This window comes from Sciurus vulgaris (assembly GCF_902686455.1).
Source record: "Sciurus vulgaris genome assembly, chromosome: 11".
Taxonomy (NCBI): Eukaryota; Metazoa; Chordata; class Mammalia; order Rodentia; family Sciuridae; genus Sciurus; species Sciurus vulgaris.
This window is the reverse complement of record NC_136472.1, coordinates 11,751,229-11,767,739: the sequence shown is the minus strand read 5'-3', so window position 1 is coordinate 11,767,739 and position 16,511 is coordinate 11,751,229. Positions and strand designations below refer to the sequence as shown.

Below are 16,511 nucleotides of genomic sequence, written 5' to 3'. Positions count from 1 at the left end.
AAGTGAGATAAGAACGAAGGTGCCCTGCATCTGGCCATCAGAAGGGCGGCACGGTTCTGGGTGGGAGCAGACCCAGCCTGAGACACAGCATTATCCAGCCTAAAATTTGGGGTGTGGGTTTCTGAGGCGTGCGTGCCCCGGAGAAGTCCTTCATTTGTCCAGGCGCTTCGATCCCAGGTCTCCCCCAACCCTGCCCACAGGGGTGCTCCAAATCACACGAACCTCATGGCTTGTGGCCCAGCCCCCTTCCTTGGAGAGGAGCAGTGGAAGAGCCCCGTGGAGAATCAGGGTCCTGGGTTCAAGTCCTGTCCCTGCCACTTGTGAGGGGCCTCGGGCCTCTGCCTCTCCTGGGGTGACGGGCCCAGGTGGGCTCCACAATTGCTTCCATTGATGGGGACTGCCCCCAGTCCCCACCAGTTCAAAGAGAGGACACAGGTGGCCAGACTCCATGCCCTCTGACTCAGGTTCCCCTTGGCACCTCCACGGTGTTCTTGGGGCTCCCGCAGGTGGCCCATTGTGTAAGTTCAGTTTCAATGAGGACAGAAACTGGTTGAGAAAAGAGACTATTTACTTATTCCACAGAGCCCATGCCCAAGTAAATAATGCAGCCTCTTAAGTGAAGCCTCCCCTCCCCCGGCCTCCTCCCTGTGGGCACTGCTTGCAGCATATAAGAAGGCACAATGCATACAAATGCCAATGACCACAGGACCCAGGGACAGCCAGGATCTCCAGGCCTCCCAGCATGAAGCTCATAGTCAGCCTCACCCTGGTCATACTGACTGTCTGCTGCAGCTCTGGTGAGTGTCCAGGGTCCCTTTCTCCCAAGCGTGGGCTCCAGAACCCTTCACCACCTCATTCCCCTCAGAAGAAGAGATGAGCTGCCCGTATCCTCTCTGTAGCTGCGGGGAGGGCTTCGCGACGCTGATCCCCATAAAACTGGGTCTGGTGACCAAGCCCATCTTGGGGAGAGTACCACGCTGTTAGAAAACCTGGAAAGGACCCATCTTCTATACCCATGAGCTCAAAATTCCAGGGAAAGGGAAAGACTGAGGGGAGGGAGGAAGGAGATCCCATAGAGATGAAAGCATCCAACCAAGAACAAATGGAAGAGGGACAGTGAGCCCTCAAAGCCCAGCCTGGGACAGACCCCAAGATGCCAAAAGACCTTGTGCAACCTCTGGGTTTGGGGTCTTCACCCAAATCTGGCAGTTAGTCTGGAAGGCGAACTACAGAGACTTACAGCCTCAAAAGAAACTCAACTCAAGGCAAAGTCTCTTGTTCTGGGCAGAAAGGAAGATTCCAGAAAGGGATCTTTCCTGAGAAACTGCTGACCAAGAGAGGAGTTTTCTAAACATTTTGTCCTCGGCAAAAAGGATTAGGAGTCTCTAAGTAGCCACTGCCATAACTAAGAAAGGAATGGAAAGGAGAGGGGGAAGGAGGGAGGAAGAGGGAGGGGGAAGGAGGAGATCAGCACCCTGTCTTGGGGGATGGGATTACCTAACCCTGTTTTTGCTCTCCATCAGCTTCATCCACTCCTATTCGAAAACACTGTTGTTATTTTTTTTAATAAACAAACTCTAATTAATTCAGTTGTAAAATTTCATAATACCCATGGATATAAGCTTTATGACTCTGGGGGCTTAGACAAACCAAACCAAGAGGCAGTGGAAACAGCTATCCTGCAGAGAGGTTTATTTGTTTTTCAGGGGAAATGACATCATTTTGGATTGAAATGTTTATTAATTAGAAGATCTCAGTGCAGCGTATAGAGGTGGGTGGCTCAGCAAGATAGAACTGAAACATGTTTAGGGGTGGTTGGGATGCATTTGTACACTGTGTGTGTGCATACAGCAATCATAAAAGTAATAAGACTACCCAGCACTTACTTAGCACTTACAACTTACCATTCTGGTTTTAACCCTCTTACATACTATCTCTTTTCATTTATACAACAACCCAATGAAACAGAGATATTGTGCCCATTTTACAGAGGAGAAAACTGAGCCACTGAAGGATAAAGTGTATCCCCTGATAACACTGTGAACTGAAAGAAGGGACCTGTGTTCTGGAGAGGGTTCTCCACTTGGAGTGGCCACTTTGAGTAGGGTTGAATTTGCACACAAGGCAGAGAATTCAAGGATAGCAGGGATTTGGGATTCAATGGGAAGCTGGAAGCAAGCAGAATGTAGGAAATGGTGACTGTCCTCCATGCTCCTGAAGGCAGGGACCTGAGAAGGCAGCACAATCTGGGAGCGGTCCAGCTAAAGGGAACACGGTGAGCTGAAAGGCTTGCCTGTTAGCTGAGAGCACCACAGGCCTAAGACCACATGCACATTTGTCTTCCAGGCCAGGTTTGGGCTAGTAAAGGAATTTGCCACATGCCCTCAGTGACACGTGGCTGGGACCATCTTTAACCACAGGCATGAGGCAAGTTTCTGGTGGAAACCAAAGTTTTCAAACTTTTCTCCTCCCAGCCCAGACACTGCATAAAAAAAACCAGACCATCAGTTTCTCCTATTCAGACTCTGTCTAGAACTCTAACAGGAAGAACAAATGGCCACCCCAGCCCAGAAAGGCTCAGGATGGCTCAGACAAACCATAAAAAGCTGGCCGTGACCTAGAAAGTATTCACACAGTGCCAAATCGTCAACTGCTTGGAGCATCACCAGATCTTACATTCTAGTCCATCAACAAAAGGCTGCTATCTCTTGCTGACGGGCCTGGCTGCTTGCATCTGGGGCAGGCCCAGCAGAGAGCTGGCCAGCTTGGAAAAGGGCCCAAATCCATGTGCTTTCTCTTTCCCGTGTTCCAGCTTCTGCAGAGACCTGCCCAGAATTTCTTCATGTCATGGAAACCCTCTTCATGGGCACACTCTCCAGTTATGAGAATGCAGTGCAACCTTTCAACCCTGACCCAGACATGACAGCTGCTGGGATCCAGATGAAGAAGCTGCTGGACACCCTCCCCTCGGGGACCAAGGTGGACATCATGAGGCTCTCGGTAAGTGGCATCCTTCACTCTCAGCGGTTACAAGTGCCCCCCCCCAAGCCCTTCGATACAGTACAACCCCATTTTTCAGCTCCATTTCTTACCCAGACAGGAGAGTCTCAAGACCAATGGATGATCCCAGGCAAGCAGGCACGGCCATCTTTCCAGCCATTTTCCCTTTTTAAAATATATTATTTGGTTGGTTGGTTGGTTGGTTGGTTTATTAATTTTTGAGATGGGGTCTCACTATGTTGCCACAGTTGGCACTGCCCGAACTCCTGTGTTCAAGCAATATTCCGGCCTCAACCTCACAAGCAGCGAGGGCGTCAGGCATGTGCCCCCACTCCCAGCTCCCCTTACTCCTCCCCGAGCCATTCTCTGTGTGCATCATCCCCCTTGAACTCTGAGGTTCACTACTATTGTATTCGGCTTTTGTTCCATTCTTCGTTTCAGGACAAAATATTAAAAAGCCCACAGTGTGCTAAGATTTAGAAATTCAAAGCCCACCAGATTTGGAAGCCAGAGATGTCCAACTGCCAAAGCCCCTGGCACTGCTCCACGCCTCCCTAAAGGACCCCGCCCCCTGCTCGGCCTTGCTCTGCAATAAACTACAAGCATCTCACTGGCCTGCCTCGGACCTCCTTTTTAGTTACCTGCTAGAGTGGGAAGAGTTGCCCCTGCCAGGGTAAGGTTAGCCAGAGCAAGAAGAGCGCAGCTGAGTTTGGCTCTTGGACTCCAGGAGAAAACTCAGAACCCTACCCACCCAAGTTCCTTTTCCCTAGGCTTCTGTTATCTGTCACCAGAAGAGCGCAAACCCCCTCCCACTAGATCCCACCATCCGCTCAAAATCTTCAACTCCATTTGTCCAACAGACCTCAGTGACCCTCCTCTCCAATCTGGTCCTAATCTCACTGAGGCTGGACGGTTCCAACCAGGAGCCTGAAGGTCATCCCTTCACCCTTCCCTCTCCAGTCAACCAAGGCTGCCTCCGGAAGGCCTCTGGAATCCCCAGCTCCTCCCGTATCCAAAAGCCATGCAAGACCCCTACCTGCCACAACCCCCGGGGCCGCCCAACTCTACTTAGGGGACGCATTCGCCACACAGTGAGCCATGGGGACTTTCATCAAGGCAAACACTTTACACTGCCCACCCGACCCCACCCTTCAAAGCGGCAAGCGCCCCCATCACAAAATTCCATGCCCAGATGGAGGCCCATCGCTGGTCCTGCTCTCCCACCCTCCTTCCGGATGCTCCCCCACTCCCCCACTTCCCCCACCTCCTTTGTCCCCGGTTTTTAAATGCAATCAAATGCCTTTCCATCTCAAGACTTTTGTACAGGCCACACAGCATGAGCTGCTCAAAAAATATCGTTGACTTCTTTTTTTTAATCGCTCTAGTGCAAAATGTGCAAAGACTAGAACTCGTGCCAAAGAAGCATCCAATGTCAACCTAAAAATCCCAAAACACCCCTGCCCCGTGGCAGTCAGCCCCAGCCGGGCCACACCATCCGAAGTAGTTAGCGGTAGAAAAAAAGTGGGGGATGCAGAGGGGCGACGGGAATGGAAAGGGCGTTGGCAGAGAGCGCGGAAGGAAGGAGGCGGCGGAGGAGCGCGCCAGCGCTTGGGTCCCGGCAGCTCCGAGAAGCCACGTGGTCGGGCGGGGGCCGCGCCTGCCCCGCGCGCCGCAGCCACCAGGGGGCAGTGTCGACCACGCCGGCCGGGCTCCCGGGCGCTAAAAGCCGCGTGCGGGCTGCCGGGCTCTCGCGGAGGGAAGATGATAAGACACCGCTCCCTCCTAAGGATCTTGTGTCATCTCTCTGATTTTTTTTTTAATTGATTTTGAGACTTTTTAAAATCGGAATTAAGAGGAGAGATAGGCCATCACACAATGTCGTGGTCCGGCTGAACCCTGCCAGTGAGGGACGTGTCAGCCTTTCTGAAATAGCTCCGCTCCCGGGCCCTTCCAAAGGCCGGCCTGCCGGACTTCAGAACCCGAGATGGCCCCGAAGGCGGAGGAGCCAGGCGGCGCTGGCAGGCTGAACTTGGACGCCCACCTGCCTGGTTTTTAAAGTCCGAGAATAGAAACCACAGCCTAATAACCTCTATCTCTGATTCCCTGTCAGGCGTTTTCAAAAGGTCTGGATTACTCCTCCTGTCACCCAGATTCCAGAGTGCAGGCCCCAGCTCCTGCCCTAGAGGTCGTGGAATCCCCAATTCCGGAATCTCCAAAGCAAAAAAAAAAAAAAAAAAAAAAAAAAAAGCTATGTAGTACTGATGAGAAAAGTCTGCCCACCCCCAAAACACACAGTTGGGCACACAAACTGTAAAGACACCACGCCCAGACCTTCATTGTCTGCCACAAAGGAGGGACTCTGATTGTAAAAATTCCAGAGCAGGTCAGGGGGATTGGCCAATCCAAAAGAGATTCTTTGCCATAGGTGGGGTCCTGATGGGGGCCTCCCCTACTTCCCTGGCTCCCAGGTCCTCAGATTCCTCTGCATCCAGATCATCCTTTCTACATACCTTTGTCTCTGGTGGACCGTCCACCTAGGTGAGTATTTTTCAAATGGATAAGGATCCAGGGCCATAAAAGGTTCAGAATTTTAATTACCTGCTGACTGCTGGGGAAATATTTACCTTGGGCAAATACAATGCAGATAGCTGAGGATAAAAGGAAGTACAATTATATTGCAATGGGTCTCTGCCCCAAGGGGCTGGAGGTGATTCACAAGAATGTGAGCTGCAAGAACACACAGAAATGTATCTTACTGCTTTTAAAAAGCCGAATGCAAAGATGAACTGATAGCAGCCACAGAAAGAGCAGGGACCTCTGTGCAGCATGTTGACAGAAATCCCAAGGAGATTCGGAATGTTGGTTGGATTCTTTTTCCTCTGCATGTGCTTCCTCACACTGTTTAACCAAGTAGACAGCACTGAGCTATGAGCATGGCTCTGACCTGGCTTATTTTTTAATGAACCTCAATGGCTTTGACATTTGAAGATTGAAGAAAAGGAAGAGGAGGAGGAGAAAACTTCCAAGATTGTATTATGTAAATATACACTTATTAAGTCAGTCATTTTCAATACGAATATGCCAAATTCTAAAACACAGGACAGTCAATGCATGAATATAAACTTGCTGCATTTGAGAGGTATTAAGTATAATGTGAAGAAAAAACTTCAAATGTATATCAACAAAGGGGGGAAAAAGGATTAAGAAATGTATTTTTAGCACTCTACCACTAGCATTCTTACCAATGAGGAGCGGAGGGAAGAGAGAATCTAGACCACATTTGTTGATGAGATTGTCAAGAAAACTGTGTCTCTGGGAGAAAGTATCTGTTTACTCCATGACCTGCACCTGAAGGAATTTTACTCTTGAAGATAACTGAGGACAAATGGTAATTATCAAGCCTTGCTATCACATTGCAAAACCCAAGGGCTTGTCCTTCTGTATGTCAATTACAGCCTGGATTAATTGATTAGTAGGAAAGCTGCAGTTATACACGTGAGACAGTCGAGGTCAGCCCTGCAGAAAAATCTATCAGTGACTCACGAAACAGGAAGAGGAAGCAAAACCAGCCCTCATCAACTTTATCAAGATGATGTGGATAAAATTATGTCTATTTTGCAGCTGATGCAAGACATGTTGTTTGCAAATAACAAGGGATTTGTAGGCAGTAATTCACCATAGGGTGATCGTCACTCCAAACAGCTTCAGATACTTGATAAAGGGAATCTGATTGATGATGATAGAGCCATATAGGGCATTCTGAAACATGTCATTAGAAGATGTTCCTCCCAAGCACTTACAGAATATACCAGCAGGCACATGGGAATAATGTGAGAATGAGTCATCAGTAGTTAGTCACCCTGCGTATTTCCATGAACGAATGAAAATTATACAACTAGTACATGCAAAAAGAAAAAATCTGAAGATCGAGTCAGCTAAGCAAGCACGGTTGCCAGCTTCGGAAGTGATGAACCAGGTTGGGAATTCAGATTTGTTCGCGCATCAAGTGAATGGATTCCCGACGTATCACAGACATCTAGTTGACACATGAAACAGCTGAAGTTTTGTACCCGTGGCTCACAACCATTCTGTGCAACCACAAGGCACACAACTATGGAGCTTCTTCCTTTGGGATTCCCCCTTAAGCTTCTGTCCCAGAAGTAGGCTCTCTGTCGGCCCCAGGACAGGAATGAGGATTTTACTAAGTTGCTGAGGCTGGTCTTGAATTTGAGATCCTCCTGCCTCAGTCTCCTGAGTTTCTGGGATTACAGGCACACGCCACTGCACCCAGCACTGCACCCAGTCTCTGATGCTGACCTCCTCTTCGGTCTGCTCTTCCACTTACCAGGCCCCAGCTGACCACTCAGGGCCCACTCCAATAAGCCCAAATGATTTCCCCATTTCAATGCAGCTGATCAGCAACCTTAGCTCCATCAACAACATGAATTTAATTTCCCTTTGCAATATAACCTACCATATTCACAGGTTCTGGGGATAAGGACGGGGATATCTTTGAGAGGCCACTAATTTGCCTTCTAAAGGGTCCCTAAGATTTCTGTCTTGCCCCTTTGCAGAATACTCTTCCCACAGTTGCCAAAACTCAGACAAAACTTCCATGCTGTTGTTTAAAAATCCTGCCCTGCTTCCAGTTTCTTGTGGAATGAAGTCCAGACTCCTCACCCAGCTCAGGGGGCTCCCAGGAGCAGCCCTGCTTCCTGCTCTGCCTCAAATTCTGCCACTCCCCCACTGGCCTGTGGCTTCAGGGATGCAGTGGTGGACAAGTTTGGGAATAAGGTTGCCCTCCAAGTTAGTCCAAACGAGGCCCACATGTGAATATTTAAAATAGACAACAAATCAACACTGTTCACACCTCCATGCCTCTGCACCAACGGCTTCTGTGATTGAAGTGCCCGCCCTTCCCAAAGCCCCCTGAAGAACCACATCCATCCTTCACAACCCACGCCCTTGGCAAGACACACCTCTACAAAAACCCACTTAACCGGGCATCCTGCATTTTTTTATTTGCCCCATCTGGACACCTTAAGAGTCCCTCAAGATTCAGTACTTGGGTTCCTCCTCGCTTCCCACACCCCACTCCTCATGCCCTGAGGATCCGGGGCGCTCTCTGCCCCGGGGCCCCCTGGCTCCTACTCTGTCGGCTCTGTCATGCATTTAGCTCACTGGGGCACGTTTTCTTATATTTATTCCCCTCTCTAGAACAGGAGCCCCAGGAAGTCACGAACCACATTTTTGTTATCTTGCCACTCGTTGTAGAAAAATTAAAGAATCCAGGTAACAATAAATAAATAAATAAATCACTTGGATGTGAATCTGCCCCACATGCTAGGTTATACTAGCCGGTTCCTACTCTTGAGCCTTTAGTGGAAAAATTGAAACCAATGTAGAAACTAAGACTGTAAATTCAGTTACAAAATTGAGACTTTTTATTCATCTCTCTGCTTCTAGGCAGGATCGAATCAATAACCAATTGGTCCCAGAGAGAAGACCTCGCCTCCCCACCCCCCAAAAAAATACCCCACGCACACACATTATTCTAACCTGACTCATTTGAGGAATTCATGCATAACACGGGCAGGGAGTTGTAATAAAAAATTCCAAAAAGTTTGAAATCCATTGGTCTCTGTCATCCCTAGCTTCTTTCTTGGTTATAAATGAAGATGGACTCAGTATACAAAACCAGATTCTTCTTAAACCACAAATCCACTGGAAATGTATTCATTTCACGCTTAATCAATTTCAAGGCCTGAATATTTTGCAATCATATCAATGTTGATCTATGTTAAATATTAACCAGAGAACCTGAAAGTTATCTTTTAATGTCTACCACCAAAGAACAAGAATTTAGACTGTCCTCCCAGTGATGAGGCACATTGAAAAATCATGTACCTGCAGAAATGCACTGACCTGCATGTTAAAAAGTACATTTCTACTTTTTTAGACTAATCAAGGAGAAAGACAGAGGGGTAAAGGGAAAGAGGAGAAAAAGGGAGTGTGTGCTGAGGATCTCTCTGGCTCCTCAGCCATGTGAGGCAATCATGTCACACTGACTCTGAAAACTGAGTAGAATTAAATAGTAAAGCTACCTGCCTGCATCCAACACTCCTGCCAACTTAACAACCCAGGAAAAGGAGCAGAGCAAAAACCATCAGGTTGACACAGAATAGATGCTTGATAAACGTTTATCAGGGGGGATAAGTGGACAATCACCTGCACCCCAGAGCTGCCAAAGCCCAGCCTAGTTGCAAACATAAGCCTCCACCCACACCCTTGCCAGTGAAGCAACCATAGCAAGGCCTGGGGTGCACACCTGCGAGCCCAGCTACTTCTGAGGGAGGCTGAGGCAGGAGGATGGCAAGTTTGAGGACAACCTGAGCAAGTTGGTGAGACCCTGTCTCAAAATAAAAAATAAAAAGGGCCAGGGATGTGGATCAGTGGTAAAGCACCCTCGGTTCCATCTCCAGTACTAAAGAGGGAGGGAGGAAAGGAGGGAGGGAAATGAAAGAAAGAAGGGTGGAGAAAGAAGAAAGAGAGGAAGGAATAAAGAAAGGGAAAAAAGGAAAGAGAAAGAAAAGAGAGGGAGGAATAAAGAAAGGGAAAAAGGAGAGAAAGAAAGAAAGAGAGAGAAAGAAAGAAAGAGAGAGAAAGAAAGAAAGAAAGAAAAAGAAAAGCACCAATAGAGTCTCTGCTCAGCCTCCAACCAAGTCAGCGGGGGCTGTGGCCGCGCATGCTCTGGAAACCACCTCAGGGAAGGTAGCCCTTTAACTCCAGGTGTTTGTTTCCTCTGGCACCGCAATATGCAATTTCCCATTTTTAGAACAATGCTCCAAAGAACAGTCACAAAAACAACCTTCAGAGGGGGCGGTTTTCTTCCTGGTCATGGCTACAGTCCTGTAAAACAACAACAAAGAGATTTTTATTCAAAACATTATTTGCATGTCTCCATAAAATCAGGACACTTTGCACAGACCCGAGGAAGGGCCCCCCAGCCCCCACCCTTTGGTGGAGCATGGAAACAAACTCCCGCGTTAGGAGAAGGATTTGGAAAGGCCTGCTGTGGGTTCCGTTTGGGTCTGCGTGCACCTCCCTCTGTGTGGTTTTCAGGCAGCTAGGGTGGAAAGGAAGTCAGTGCCTGTCCTTTGGGTGCCCCTGTTCAAGTCTGAGACCAGAAGAGGACATTGTGTTCTCAAGAACATCCAAATAGCAAACGAAGGAGAGGAATCAGGAAGAGATCCACCCTCTTGAGCCTCAGACGTTAAGAAATCTTTTTTAAGGGCTGGGGATGTAGCCCCGTGGTAGAGCACTTACCTAGCGCTTGCAAGGCCCCGGTTCCATGCCCAGCATCATGGTGGTGGGGGTGGGGTGGGGGTGCGACAGTAATCCCTTCTGTTATCCACACCACACTGACTTTCTCTCTTCCCTTCTTCTTTCTACTTCCTAAACCCAGTCTTCAAAACTTCAGGAGGACTTCATCTCCCCTCACCGCCCCCGCTCCTTCCCCCTGAGCCTACCTGCTCCAGCTGAGTCAGGCCCAGTTCATCATGCTGGAATGCACACTGGCCTGTCTCTCGCCTCCCCTAAGGGCCTGCATGCCCCAGCTTCACCCCCCAACTCCCACGCTCAAGAACTCCTTTTCCTGCAGAAAAACTCAGCCTTCTTAGGGGTCTTCATCTGGAGCCGGTCTTCCTCTAACTCCTACATGCATCTCAGGCGCCCATCAAAACAGCCCGCTCACTATTCCCAAGTTCCATCTTGGCTCTCTCTAGGAATCACTGGACTTGGAAGGAGACTTCTGATTCTCTACTGATTCTTCTGATTTTTGGAGATGCACTTGAAGTATACCTCTGTCCGACCCATCTCGTTCCGAATGACCCAGGGAAGGACTGAGCTTCAGCCCTATTCTGTCAGCATATGCACCCTTTCTGGACGCAATTTTCATTCCCATTAAATCCCAAATTAATTAATACAATAAAATGCATATGGAATTGTAAAGAGGGTGCTATGACTGGGATGCCATGAGGTCTTCACCAGAGCAGAGCTGATGCTGCTGCTGTGTCCTTGAACTTCCAGAACAGTCAACTAATTAAGCCTCAAACATTTTCTTATAGCAACTCAAACGCACTAACACATGAGGAGAGGTGTTAATTCTCCGTGAGAGGCTTGGAAGGAGCTGGTCCCTAATGAAGCAAAAACTTGGCTCTCTCTCCCCTACTCTCTACTCAGCACTTGCTATGACCCTGTTGCTGAGCTGCGCACTTCTTACGTGTGGCTTCGTTTAACCCCCACCATGATACCGCAAGGTCAGTACCGTTGTCTCCTTTATACAGACCAGGAAACAAAGGCTTTGAGAAGTTAAAGCCTCACAGTTTAAAAGGAGAAGAACTGGAGAGCAAAGGGGGCTCACGATATTGAGGGCTATAGCACACCCCCTGTCCTTCTCAGAGAATTCTAACAGAACGGTCAGGATGAACAACGTGGGTAGGAAGTTGGGGATTTTTCTCGGTTGGAACAAATTCATGGAAAGGATGCATAAAGGGGTTGGGCTCCCGAGTCCATTTTTTTTTTTTTTTTTAAGAAAGTAGGGGGATTTGGGGTTTCTGTAATACCAGGACCCATGATGAAGTTCTCTTTAAAGAATGGAGAATGGCATCTCCAACACCTGAAGCTCAAGGCAAAGCAGAAAACCAAGAATCACCCTCAAGATCCCAGGCCAAGTGGCAACAGCGCAGAATGTGGCATTCGCGCCCCGGGTCCTGCACTCACCAGCTATGAGAGTCACACAAGTGATTTAACATATCCAGGCCTCAAGTCCCCCAGTGGGAAAGGAGAAAACGTCTGATTGACAGATGCCTTGGATGGGATTAGGGAAATAAAGCAAGTTGACATCTGTCGAGTGTTCAGTAAATAATTGTTGTTATTGCTTCCCTTGGGCATAATCATCTGTGTTTCTTTACATTTGTTTTTAGATAAAAGTGTCATATACATTCAACGAATAACATAAGAGCACCCATCTTGATGGACAGCTTGACCGTCAGGTACATTCATGCATTCCTATTAGCAACACCTAGTCTGTATAAAGAGAACAGTGGAACTTACCAGCACCCCAAAATGTTCCCTCGTGCACCTGCCCAGTCTGTATCCCAACTAGACATAACCAGGGTCTAACTTATCATTGGTTATATTTGCCTCTTCTCAAACTCCATATTCGTGGAACCAGAGGATGCGTAGTCTTCCCATCATTGTGTAGTATTCTGATATAAGAACATGCCACCATTTTTTCCTCTGGTCTTGCATTGTTGGGAATCTGAGGTGTTGCAAGTCTGGAGAGACACCTTTGAATATTCTTGCACTTATCTTTTGTGCAGGGGGTGGGGGTAGGTACTGGGAATTGAACGCAGGGGGCCACACTATTGAACTACACCCCCAGCTCTTTTTTATTTTCGTTTTATTTCATTTTGAGACAGGGTCTCACTAATTCCACCAGGCTGCTCTCAAACTTGCAATCCTCCTACCTCAGCCTCCAGAGTAATTAGTTGGACATATCTTTTTGTTGGCATGGGGAATATTTACCCGGGAGTAGAATTACTGGATTGTAGGGTAGATTATCTCTAGCTTAAACAGAACCTGTCAAAGTGTTTTCCTAAGTGACAGTACCACTTCCCTACACCCACACGAGACATGGTCGCTTCAATTGTTCCCCACCCTCAGCCTTCCTCTCTTTAGCCACTCTAGCAGGTGAGCAGTAGTGTCCCATGTGACCTTAAACTGCATGTTCCTGATGAGCGATGGTGCTGAGCACGTTTGCATAGGATTTGGGTTACCTGGATATCCTCTTTTGTGAATGTCTTTTCAGGTCTTTTGCCCATGTTTAATGCGTTTTCTTTTTCTGATTGATTTATAGTAGTTCTTCATCTATGCTGGAAATGAATACTTTGGCAGATATACACATTGCAGATATATGTCTTCTCTGAGTTTGAGCTTGCCTTTCCATTTTCTATTTTTCATTTACATTATTATTACTATTATTTTCCAGTGCTGGGGGTTGAACCCAGAGTCTCATGCACGTGAGGCAAGTGCGCTACCACTGAGCCACAGCCCCAGTCACCTTTTCATTATTTAAGTAGCTTCTTTTGATGGAGAGAGACTTTTAATTTTGATAAAATCCAATTCATCGATTTTTCTACTATGGTTAGTGCTTTTTGTGTTCTGTTGTAGAAATGTTTTCCCATCCTTAAGGCTGTGGAGACATTCCCTCAGTGTCTTTGAATCTTTCTTTATGTGGCATCTTCCTCTAGAGCTGGACATAACGGGCTTCTTGTTATTCCAATAAGGAGCAAAGGTCTTGTAGGAAAATTAGTCACGATATAGGTCCCATGATTGCCTGAGGCTTTGGACTCTCCAGTCTGTTACCCTACGGCTGTCATGTGACACCAACATGCACCAAGCCTGATCTGGCTGCATTGCTCAAATTCCATAGGTTCTGTTATGGGTTGGATCTGGAATCTGCCCCAAGAGCACCAGAGTTGAAGACTTGGTCCCCAAAACAGTAATGTTCAGGGTGAGGCTCTGGGGAAGTGATTGGATCATTAGGACTGCAACCTCATCAGTGGTTTAATCCACTGACAGATTGATGAGTTGAATGGGCTGCTAGGAGGAGACAGGACTTGGTTGGAGGAAGTAGCCTAGTAAAGCTGTGCCCTTGGGGACTTCATCTTCCTCGCTCCCTCTCTGCCTCCCAACTGCCATGAGCTGAGGAGCTTTCCTCTGCCAAGCCCTTCTGCCATGATGCTTCTGTCTTGGAGCCACACAATCTCTGACCATGGGCAACCTCTGCAAACAGGAGCCCAAATAATAAACCTTAACTCCTCCAAATTGTTTATGACGGGTACTTTCCTCACAACAATGAAAAGTTGACTAACACAGGTCCCTAACAGGGGGTGACATCTTCTAAAGCAAACCACAAAGGACAGGGGAAGAGTGGCATCAATTGGATTTCTGATGGAGGTGCCAGATGACAATGGCAGGCAGTGCCTGCTGGGTTCAACTGCTCACTTTAGAGCCAGGAAGTGAGAAAGAAAGAAGAGGCCGAGGTCCCAGTGTCTTTTTCAAGGGCACACCCCCAGAGACCTAAGGACTTTCCACCAGCTTCCGCCACCTCCCTGAGGACCAAGTCTTTAACACGTGCTCCCTTCAGGGGGCATCCAACATCCAAGGACAGCACCCCACAATACAGGTTTGTACTGAGGCTGGCCCCCGAAACTACTCACCCCAGCTCTAACCATTTGGCAGCACATCCTTCCCATTTGGCGACTTCTCTACTCTCTCCTATATAAACCTTTTGCCATGCATTTTGTTCTCTCCCGAAATTTTTCCCTTCATTTACTCAACCATTTATTATGTGTAGGGCATTTATACATTTGCTTTTGAAATCTCCTCCTTTCTGCCTCGTCTCCCTTAAAACAGAGTTTTTCAACCTCAGTACTATTGACATTTTGGACTGGACCATTCTTTGCTGTGGGGGTGTTGTCCCAGGTACCATAGGACGCACACCTCTCCCTGCTTCTCTCTCCTGCTTCGAATCCCTGTTCTCACTATCAATCAAGAGGCCCAAAGGGAAAGTGAGGGATGGCTGGGAGGCAGAATCGCTGCTTTCTCGAGCCTAAAGTGACCTCAGATATGATCTAATGCAACTCCCTCATTTTACACATGAGGAAACGATCCAGAGACGGGGAGGGAGAGGATGTGTCAGAGCCGAAAATGTGGGAGAACAAGTGCCAGGCCAAACAGGAAGTCAAAATTCCAGGGCCTGCAGCAGAATTTCCAGTCCCACCGGGAACCGGGAATCGCTTCCCACAGTGCCTTTCTCCCTCCAACTTTTTCTGCCATTCCAGAAACAGCCCGGGACTACCTGGAACAAGCAGCAGACCCAGACCCAACAAGCCCCCAGAACATGCACACCAGTCTCCATCCCCGGGGGCCTCTGCTGGACACAGATGAGCACCAACTGCATCGTGGGTAGTTCATGGTGACTCATGCCATCATCATACCTTAGTTCAATCCGTAATCCCAAGGGAAAGGATGCCGTGTCACCTGGCTGCACCTGTCCCAGTAGAAACAACAGAGATCCACAGACAGCAGGAGGGAAACTGGAGACACTGTCTGCCCTGGTCCTGTCTCATGCAGGCAAATGATAAGCACCCCAGGGCGGGAGAGCCTCAGCCAAAACTTCCTCCTGTGGTTTGCACCCCAAAGGCTCATATGCTGGAAATTTTGTCCCCAAAGTAATGGTATTGAGAAGGCACCAGACCTTTAAGAGGTGGGGCCTGGGGGAGATGATTAGGTCATGGGGCACCACCCTTATGAGTAAATTAATGTCTTTCTCTAGAGACTGGGTTAGTTCTCTGATCTCAGACTGGGCTGCTTCTCATGGGGGTCACTTAGGTCTAAAGGGACTGGATTCTTTACCTTGAACAGTTCTGTTATGAAGCAGGCCAGCCTCCCCTGTCTCTCCCTCCCTCCCGTGCTCCCTCCCTTTTCTGCTCCTCCACCATGATATGCAGGAAGCCCTCATCAGAAGCCAAGTGGATACTGACACCATCCCAGCCTCCAGAACATTGAGCCAAAATATACCTTTTAAAAGCAAACTTATTCAACCTCAGGTTATTTTATTATAGCAACAAAAATTGAACAAGATACGTCCCAAGTTACAGTGGGTGTTGACATTGGTTGAGCTCTTACTATACGATAGACATTGTTCTAAACACTTTCTAAACAGAAGAATCAGCTCACTGTCACCAAGTCCTCATCATTGTCCCATGTTAGACTACTGATAGGAAGTCCAGGGAATGCTTGGTCAGGCAGCAGGAGTGTTGGCCCTGGAGCATCTTGGATGGGACACGAGTCACACACATCACCCTACTCCTCGCCCCAACATCGCCATCAGACCCCGGGGAACCGCTGTGGAGCTACACAGAGAGCTTACACGAAGCTCAGGCTGCGTTCACGACGGCTTCAGTGGTATGGGATGAGCACTTTTCGGAGTTTTTACTTGTTTCAATACATACCAGAAAAATGTTGGGCTTCCCCAACGTTACAGCCATGAGAAGAGTCTCTTTGCAATTAAACTTAAGGTCTTAAAAACAGACCTGTGTAAAGACAAATTTTAAACAAAACATAAGACTGGCCCGAGGGCGGGCAGAGCGTGGCACTGGATGATGTGGCATGGGAACCCCCTCTTGTCACCCCTCAAGGCGGCTGCCCTCAGAGCCGTCCAGGGCTGCCTCTCCCGGGGCCTCAGCCCCGCCCGCCACTCCCAGGGCATCCTTCCCCGGAGACCGCGGCGCTGTCCCCTCGGGCCTCTCTTGCTCTTCTCCGCAGGCGCACGCAGGGCCCTCACTTTACAACCCCTCACTTTTTCTGGGAAGGAAGGGGGCTCAGAAGGGCCGGTAAATGTACTGGGATCTAAGAAGAGGCGAGGCAGGGAAGGAGGAGCC

The 16,511-nt window shown here is 48.4% G+C and overlaps 2 protein-coding genes across 3 annotated transcripts in view; one reads left to right on the top strand and one right to left on the bottom strand.

Annotated features, from left to right (window-relative positions):
- The first annotated feature begins 641 nt into the window (after positions 1-641).
- Positions 642-3,610, top strand: SCGB1A1 (secretoglobin family 1A member 1). The gene is made up of 3 exons (XM_079105672.1): positions 642-797; positions 2,813-3,000; positions 3,442-3,610. The coding sequence occupies exons 1-3, from the start codon at positions 743-745 to the stop codon at positions 3,478-3,480; spliced, it is 282 nt and encodes a 93-aa protein (XP_078961798.1). The 5' UTR covers positions 642-742; the 3' UTR covers positions 3,481-3,610.
- A 6,080-nt stretch (positions 3,611-9,690) lies between these two features.
- Positions 9,691-16,511, bottom strand: part of AHNAK (AHNAK nucleoprotein) — a 90,591-nt gene continuing 83,770 nt past the window's right edge. The window contains exon 6 of one of the 2 annotated variants that reach the window (XM_079102131.1): positions 9,691-9,909. In XM_079102131.1, the coding sequence (XP_078958257.1) occupies positions 9,902-9,909 (8 nt within the window). In that variant the 3' untranslated portion in view covers positions 9,691-9,901. Of the gene's footprint in view, positions 9,910-10,103; positions 10,127-16,511 lie in introns of those variants that run through there. The other variant, XM_079102132.1, reaches the window with a different exon arrangement.